Raw genomic sequence first — 8,707 nt, forward strand, 5'->3', positions numbered from 1 at the left:
CACAGCTATTGCTAGTAAGTTAACTAATAACATTATTAACACAGCTACGCTAGTTAACTAATAACATTATTAACACAGCCACGTTATAGTTAATCAACTAATAACATTATTAACACAGCCACGCGTTAGTAAGTTAACAAATAACATTATTAACACGACAGCCATGCTAGTAAGTTAACTAATAACATTATTAACACAGCCACGTTAGTAAGTTAACTAATAACATTATTAACACAGCCACGTTAGTAAGTTAACTAATAACATAATTAACACAGCCACGTTAGTGCTGCAAATAACTTTTATTAACATTGTTTCACGTTGCAAGTAACAAATAACATTATTAACACAGCTTACGTTAGTAAGTTAACAAATAAATATTATTAACACAGACACGCTAGTAAGTTAACTAATAACATTATTAACACAGCCACGTTAGTAAGTTAACAATAACATTATTAACATGTTTCACGTTAGTGTTAACTAATAACACATTATTAACACAGCATGCTAGTAAGTTAATAAATAAATATTGTTAACATTGTTATTGCTAGTAAGTTAATAAATAACATTATTAACACAGCTACGTTAGTAAGTTAATAAATAACATTATTAACACAGCCACGTTAGTAAGTTAATAAATAACATTATTAACATAGCCACGTTAGTAAGTTAATAAATAACATTATTAACATAGCCATGCTAGTAAGTTAATAACAACACAATACAGCCACGTTAGTAAAAGTTAATAAATAACATTATTAACACAGCCACGTTAGTGCTAATAAATACACACATGCTTACGCTAGTAGTTAATAAATAACATTACAATGGCTGTTAATGCTAGTAAGTTAATAAATAACATTACTAACACAGCCACGTTAGTAAGTTAATAAATAACATTATTAACACAGCCACGTTAGTAAGTTAATAAATAACATTATTAACACAGCCACGTTAGTAAGTTTACTAATAACATTATTAACACAACCACGTTAGTAAGTTAACAAATAACATTATTAACACAGCCTCGTTAGTAAGTTAATAAATAACATTATTAACACAGCCACGTTAGTAAGTTAATAAATAACATTACTAACACAGCCTCGTTAGTAAGTTAATCAATAACACTATTAACACAGCCTCGCTAGTAAGTTAATAAATAACATTATTAACACAGCCACGTTAGTAAGTAAATAAATAACATTACTAACACAGCCTCGTTAGTAAGTTAATAAATAACATTATTAACACAGCCTCGTTAGTAAGTTAATAAATAACATTATTAACACAGCCACGTTAGTAAGTAAATAAATAACATTACTAACACAGCCTCGTTAGTAAGTTAATAAATAACATTATTAACACAGCCTCGTTAGTAAGTTAATAAATAACATTATTAACACAGCCTCGTTAGTAAGTTAATAAATAACATTATTAACACAGCCTCGTTAGTAAGTTAACAAATAACATTATTAACACAGCCTCGTTAGTAAGTTAATAAATAACATTATTAACACAGCCTCGTTAGTAAGTTAATAAATAACATTACTAACACAGCCTCGTTAGTAAGTTAATAAATAACATTATTAACTCAGCCACGTTAGTAAGTTAATAAATAACATTATTAACACAGCCACGTTAGTAAGTTAATAAATAACATTATTAACACAGCCACGTTAGTAAGTTAACAAATAACATTATTAACACAGCCACGTTAGTAAGTTAACTAATAACATTATTAACACAGCCACGTTAGTAAGTTAACTAATAATGGTTAGACAGATACATGAGTGATAATGGTTGGGTGTAAACAGCAGCTGCCTCGCCTGGGTCAACATACTACTGTAGTGGCCTTTACTGCTGAGAGAGAGAGAGAGAGAGAGCCCTTATGAGTTACCGCCACCAACTTTACTTATAATTAAAAAGAATTAAGACTCTCAGTCCTCCCTACACACTCCCTCAGCCCTCTCCTTAGCTTAATAATGGACCAGATTAACACACACACACACACACACACGCACACACACACACACACACACTGAACCCCCAAAGGCTTCCATAAATAAAATGACTAACCCGTACAGTTACAGAATGCAGAAACGAAAATACTACAAAATGGATCATCTGTACAGGAGTCCATCCCTAGTTAATTGTATCTGAATATTAAACACTCTTACGCTACCTGGAGAGATTAGGTTAGATTAGATTAGATTAGGTTAGGTTAGGTTAGGGTAAGCTGTGTTAGCGTATGGTTAGGTTAGGTTAGCGTATGGTTAGCGCTTGGTTATGAGAGGGCAGTGTTAGGTTAGATTAGGTTAAGTTAGGTTTAATATCGAAAAATGGTTGAAAAATAAAAGTTGGAATGAAATATAAGTTGGGTGACGGTGCAAGAGTGCGGTGGGTGAATGTGTACAGGTGACTACTGTATAGTTGGAGGCTACTGAAACTTTTTGTTGTGCTCACAGTTAAAATTGTGAATTTATTATATTCCGCTTTGTAGTTAACTGAATATTGATTGTTACTGACTGTATATATACGTTTTAAATTACAGTTAATGAATACTGATTGTTGCTAACTGTTAAAATTATAGAGCATTGTGAAGCCTTTAGCCGTACTTTAAGTTACATCATACACGAAACGTGACAAATATAAATAGAAAATATAAATTTATCTCGACATGGTGTAAGCTTATGCGAATTAATATTTTCGGTTACGGAATTAATATTCACACACACACACACACACACACACAGTGTAAGAGTGGAAGCTGACTCTGGCTGTAACAGTTGGAGGGTACTGACAGTCGACTATCACTAACAGTTGACTGGCACAAACAGTTGACTGGCATTGATAGTTGTAGGTACACGAGTCACATTTATCAACTTTAACTATGATGGTAGTTATCTCACTTGACAACAGATAGACAATTCATGGCAGGTTGAGAATGTTTAGGACCAATACCAGTTGTAGACCGTTTTGTTTCGCGAGAATACACAATTAGTTATTCAATAATAATACTGTCAATAATAATACGCGCGCGCGCGAAATTTTAGTAAATCGCTATAAAAATATCCTGTGTGTTGGATGAAGGTACACATTGTGTGTGTGTGTGTGTGTGTGTGTGTGTGTGTGTGTGTGTGTGTGTGTGTGTGAGTGTGTGTGTGTGTGTTAGTACTCACCTTAGCCTCAACATGGTGTGGCGCTCCTGGCCCCCCAGAGAAGAGTTCGTGTACTGCCTCTCTCGCCCCACCTTCATTTTCCGCCACAAACTCCCCTGCGAGTCACCTCAGTCACCACAAGGTAGTGTTACACCATCCTCTTAGCTTCTCCTCGTAGACACAGTTAACATGATTTATAATACCTTTTATGAGTGTTACGGTCACTAGTACGCACCAGTACACGAGTCGTTCGTTGTGTGTGGCTTACGTGTGTGTGTGTGTCAATATAGGTATTAATAACAAATGGCTGTGTGACAGACAGCTTGCCAGGTTAAGGCATAGAGGTGCGCGGGTGTGAGTGACGGAGTAGAACGCGACACACTACCAGCGTGGAGCTCTGCAGAGCACTGGCGGACCTGGCGGTGTACGGGTCCCACCATGGATCTGCCCCAGCCTGCTGCTGCCCCGCGCAAGGCTTCCCACAACCTCCCCTCACCTTCTCTCGTTTTGCTATTGCTACTTTAATAACACCCATATTTACGCACCGAAAACATTCCGCAGTGATGTGTGCACTACTAATTAATACAAAGTATCCTGTGTGGACTGCAACTTTTTTTTTTAAAGATGAGGACACTTAGGACCTGCCAGAACCACAAGCGGGAGGTGAACACTTAGCTTCCTCACGACGGAGGTGTCTCTCGGAATCCCCTGGTGTCCACTCCCGCCAAAGGTTGTCTGTTTATGGCGATGTGTGGCTTGAATGTTCTGAAGGACGTGTGGGATCTCTCTCTCTCTCTAACATGAGACAGAAGGGCGAGACGGATAAAAACGTAAATTTCATTGTCTGTTTTTTCTAGCATTTAAAATTTCCTCTCAGTAAAACCATGACATTAAGAACAGTTCAGCTAGCTACAACGATGTTGCTACACGATGCTGCTGCAGTGTTGCTGCAGGGTGTTGCTAGTGTTGCTACAGGGTGTTGCTGCAGTGTTGCTGCAGTATTGCTACAGGGTGTTACTCGAGTTGTTACACGGTGTTGTTGCAGTTCTGCTAAGGGGTGTTACTGCAGTTCTACTACAGGATGTTGCTAGTGTTACTACAGGGTGTTGCTAGTGGTGCTACAGGGTGTTGTTGTCAGTGTTGTTAGTATTGTTATTGGGTATTGCTGCAGTGTTGCTACACGAAGTTGCTACAAGGTGTTGCTGGAGTGTTGCTACAGGGTGTTGTTAATGGGTGTTGCTGCAGTGTTGCTACACGAAGTTGCTACAGGGTGTTGCTGGAGTGTTGCTATAGGGTGTTGCTACAGAGTGCTGCTACAGTGTTGCTGGAGTGTTGTAAGTGTTGCTATAGGGTGTTGCTGTAGTGTTGCTACAGGGTTTTGCTGAAGTGTAGCTGAAGTGTTGCTACAGGGTGTTGATGCAGTGTTGCTGCAGTGTTGCTACAAGGTGGTGCTACAGGGTGTTGACGCAGTGATGCTACAGTGTTGCTACAGGGTGTTGACGTAGTGATGCTACAGCGTTGCTACAGGGTGTTACTGCAATACTGCAGTGTTGCTACAGCCATTTATGAGCTACAAGTCTTCATTTACCTAATGATTTCTTTTCGTGTAAAGTTTTTAAGTCTGAGGGAAACGTCAAATGAAAGATCTTGATGCAATGTTGATCTTGGGAACGAAACAGTCAAGGTGAACCTGCTCTCGGTGGAGCGTCATGAGTGTAAACTCTTTCTTCCGTGAGCCGCTGGAATGGGGCCAGGTGGGGAGCCTTGTATACATTAGCCTTGAACTTGATAGTAAGGCACAAAGATCTCTCCAGAGTTGCAGGCCGCTGATATATCTGGCCCTGATGCTTCGTGTCCAGGAGTGATAATTTATAATGGCCGCACGGCTGTTGTGTGCAGCAGTGGAAGACACCATCCGGGAGTACGGAGCATTCTCTAGATGCGAGTCAAGTTTTGCCTCTTGCAGGGTTTTAAAAATTTTGCTATCTAGTGAGTGTGAAATACGTCTTATGGCCTTACTTTCTGTGTTGCTTTACAAGCAAGTGTGCGCGTGGCTCCTCATGGTAACGTCACACTCCCATAATATCTACTTTATTGTTACTTACTTCACTTATACTTATTCTGTGGAATATAGTTAGACCTGCCTTGTTAAAGGAGACTGTTTACCTTCCTGGCAGTCTTGGGCTAACATTGTTACTTCTGAGTCAAGACTTTGCCCACCAGGTTTTCTTTTTAGAGGTACCCTCCTTGTTCCTGCTCGTATTTTTTTATCTATTTCTCTTTTTAGTAAAACCTTCTGTTTTCCTCACCTCTTCAGAGCTCTCGGGGTGCAAAAATTAAACCCAATCTGCCACGCTGGAGTATAAAGGCGGACACGTCCACCCCCCGCCTCTCTCCTGGAGCGGTGGGGTCAGAGGTACCCGAGTCAGCCAGCCCCACACCTCCACCCAACCACTCTCCCATACTCCTCATTCTCAGCCTCTTCCTCCCTCCTAATTTGCCCTCTCGCCCACATCCTCGTACCTGCCCCCTGAAGACCATACCCATTACACCCTCCTATACTCCTCAATCCTACACACGCCCTCCTCCTTCTACCCAAATCCTCCTACTACCTAAGCCCTCCTCCAACCTAAAGCCTCCTGCTATCCCCCTCACATGTGCCCTCCCTCCTTCACCACTTCTTCGCCTCCTGACTCATTAATCCCACACTATCCCTCACTCCTTCCTCTGTACCCCCTACCTTCTCCCCTCGTCCTATTTGATTTATTCACCCCCTGCCTCCTCCCTCTTTGTAGGCCGCACCCTCTACACATTCCCAGGGTCTTCCTCCTCTCCAGCCCGCACCATTTCCCTCACTCCCAGCCTCAACCGCGATGGCAGCTCTTGTCCCTCAGTGTTAGTAAGGTGCCGGTGGTAGCCCGTTAGCTTAACACAGACACCGAGCCACTTGGGGGTATATTACACTGAACCACTCCACCTTCCTTCTCTTTATCGTTATGGATTAAATACCCAAACGCTACCTGGGGATTAGGTTAGGTTAGGTTAGGTTAATCTTAAAGTGAAATTAGCTGGAGGAGCCAATCTGCAGGTGAAACAAGTAAACTAAATAGACTCTGGACCTATGTAGAAATAAACCCCCCAAAAAGTGAGCAATACACTTTCCCTGGGCCAGCGGGTGATAGTGTCATGCTCTGATAGGCTGCCACAACTAAACCAAACTGACTTTATTTATGTTTAGTTTAGTTTAATCTAAGAATGTCATATGAAGTGGATAATTCAAATTACAGTAATCACCAAATATGAGGATGAATTACCTCCCAACACGAGAACATTCTCCAAAGAATAAACACACACACGCAGATGATCTAATAATTGGAGGCTGGACAAAGTCGTGTTGTGATTCACGGGTATTAAAGCTCCCGAGGTCTGTAAAGATAACTTATTAGTAAATGAGAACCTGTTAATGGTCCACTTCACGTTAATAACAGTTATCTCCTTCAGGGTTTACACCAAGACATTTGTTTTGACTGCCAGGTTGTCTGCTTACAATTAGTTCAGTTCACAGAATTTCAAGTTTCATTGGGATTACTAATATTATGTTTCCCATATTCATGACTCACCGTTAGAAACAGTCTGGATACAGCACACAAGGAGGTAGCGTGACCGGCACTGTACTCGGTCGCTTTCATTTCCCAGCTTGTAGAGTTAGGTAACCATTTACAGCTGGGAGGACTAGAAGAGCCAAGAGAACGAACCAACAACCCTGATTAGAATAAGCGAGGCTAAATTAGGTTAGGTTAGGTTAAGTTAGAGTAAATTGGATTAAGATGAGCCATGATTAAAAGAGGTTAGGTAAGGTTAAGTTAAATTTGCCTGCTGAGTATAAAAGTAGGAGGATCACTACCTAACATAATGGTGGATAAGGACCTATCATCTCACACCATGCCTGGGAAGACGTGGATTATGCAAAACTGCGGTGAAAAAGAATGGCTGAAACTGCTGGGGTGTGTGGGGAGGTTAGAGAAGGGGGGGGGGGGCGATGTGGATAGCCGGGTCTCCCATATATCAGGAGGCGAGACAGATTCCCTCCGGCCGCGACTGATAGAGAACAAGATTTGCATTGAAATCTCATTAACTTCCCTTTAGCTCACAGTCAATCTGAATATAAGGCTAATAGTTGACGACCCGAATACCCCATCGTAGCTCCCCCTTCCCCCATGCTTGGAAGAGCACCAGGGAGATCCTCTCAGCCTGGAGCCCCTCCCAGCCTGGAACACCACCAACAAGCTTCTCCCAGCCTGGAGAAACACCAGGGAGCCCCCCCTAGCCTGGGGAAGCACCAGGGAGCCCCTCCTAGCCTGGGGGAGCACCAGGGAGCCCCTCCTAGCCTGGGGGAGCACCAGGGAGCCCCTCCTAGCCTGGGGGGAGCACCAGGAGCCCCTCCCAGCCTGGGGAGCACCAGGGAGCCCCTCCCAGCCTGGGGAGCACCAGGGAGCCTCCTAGCCTGGGGGCACCAGGAGCCCCTCCTAGCCTGGGGAGCACCAGGGAGCCCCCTCCTAGCCTGGGGAGCACCAGGAGCTCCCTAGCCTGGGGGGGAGCACCAGGAGCCCCTCCCAGCCTGGGGGAGCACCAGGGAGCCCTCCAGCCTGGGAGCCCAGGGAGCCCCTCCTAGCCTGGGGAGCACCAGGGAGCCCCTCCTAGCCTGGGGGAGCACCAGGGAGCCCCTCCTAGCCTGGGGAAGCACCAGGAGCCCCTCATAGCCTGGGGAGCACCAGGAGCCCCTCCCAGCCTGGGGGAGCACCACGGAGTTCCTCCAGCCTGGGGGAGCACCAGGAGCTCCTCCTGTTCGCGGTAGGTCGCAGGGCCCTGCTGGCTTTCTACCGTTTTATTGAAATACCAGGATGGACGGCCAGAATGGAAGATACACATTATTAAATACTTCGGTGCCCCTCAAGGTGAAAGACAATATTCAGCCAAGCCTCCGTGTGTGTGTGTGTGTGTGTGTGTGTGTGTGTGTGTGTGTGTGTGTGTGTGTGTGTGTGTGTGTGTGTAATTATAATAAATAATAATAATAATTAACGGTTTATTGAAAAAGTTCTGCAGCCGAAGGCTGAAAATATACCTTAGACAATAATGACTTATTACTTAAAAAGACATGGGTGGGTGGGTCGTTTAACAAAAGCTTTCATTACTAAAAGGAGAAGAAACATGAATTGAACATACAAATTATTATAGTTTACAGTTGATGGCCCGGGCTGGTCTCTTGCCATACTGTGTAAGGTCACGTAGGCCTCGTGGTTCAGTAACTCGTTCTCGGGTGTTGATATGAAGGACCTCACGTGGTCATGGGGACACCGGGTGGTGTGGGGTGGTGTCACAGTACCTCACTCTCTCTGTTCGGTGGTGTTAAGTTATCTCGTAGTCAGGTGTAAAGCCGGCCCACTGTTGTTCCCAGGGTGGACGGACTAACACCGTCTGGCCAGAGGATGGTTCCCAGGGGTGCTCATCTCATTGGTGGGTCACGGTTCTCACTGGTACTGTCTAGTGCT

General features: G+C 43.4%; 2 protein-coding genes across 10 annotated transcripts in view; one reads left to right on the forward strand and one right to left on the reverse strand.

Annotated features, from left to right (window-relative positions):
- LOC121878193 (regulator of G-protein signaling 9-like) overlaps positions 1-3,578 on the reverse strand; it is a 241,663-nt gene extending 238,085 nt beyond the window's left edge. For 4 of the 9 annotated variants that reach the window (XM_042384242.1, XM_042384239.1, XM_042384243.1 and 1 more), the window contains exon 1: positions 3,180-3,577. The gene's annotated coding sequence lies outside the window, so the exon portion shown is untranslated. Of the gene's footprint in view, positions 1-3,179 lie in introns of all 9 variants that reach the window. The other 5 variants (XM_042384247.1, XM_042384244.1, XM_042384245.1 and 2 more) reach the window with 2 other exon arrangements.
- A 3,797-nt stretch (positions 3,579-7,375) lies between these two features.
- Positions 7,376-7,744, forward strand: LOC121878103 (basic salivary proline-rich protein 3-like). Its single transcript, XM_042384095.1, has one exon. It carries the CDS (start codon positions 7,376-7,378, stop codon positions 7,742-7,744), a length of 369 nt encoding a protein of 122 aa, XP_042240029.1.
- Positions 7,745-8,707: the final 963 nt, after the last annotated feature.

Source organism: Homarus americanus, unplaced genomic scaffold, assembly GCF_018991925.1.
Source record: "Homarus americanus isolate GMGI-L3 unplaced genomic scaffold, GMGI_Hamer_2.0 scaffold45562, whole genome shotgun sequence".
NCBI classification, from domain to species: Eukaryota; Metazoa; Arthropoda; class Malacostraca; order Decapoda; family Nephropidae; genus Homarus; species Homarus americanus.

What these genes read in the sequence shown, in the direction of transcription:
- LOC121878103 (XM_042384095.1), top strand. Translation starts at nt 7,376, where the DNA reads ATGCTTGGAAGAGCACCAGGGAGATCCTCTCAGCCTGGAGCCCCTCCC.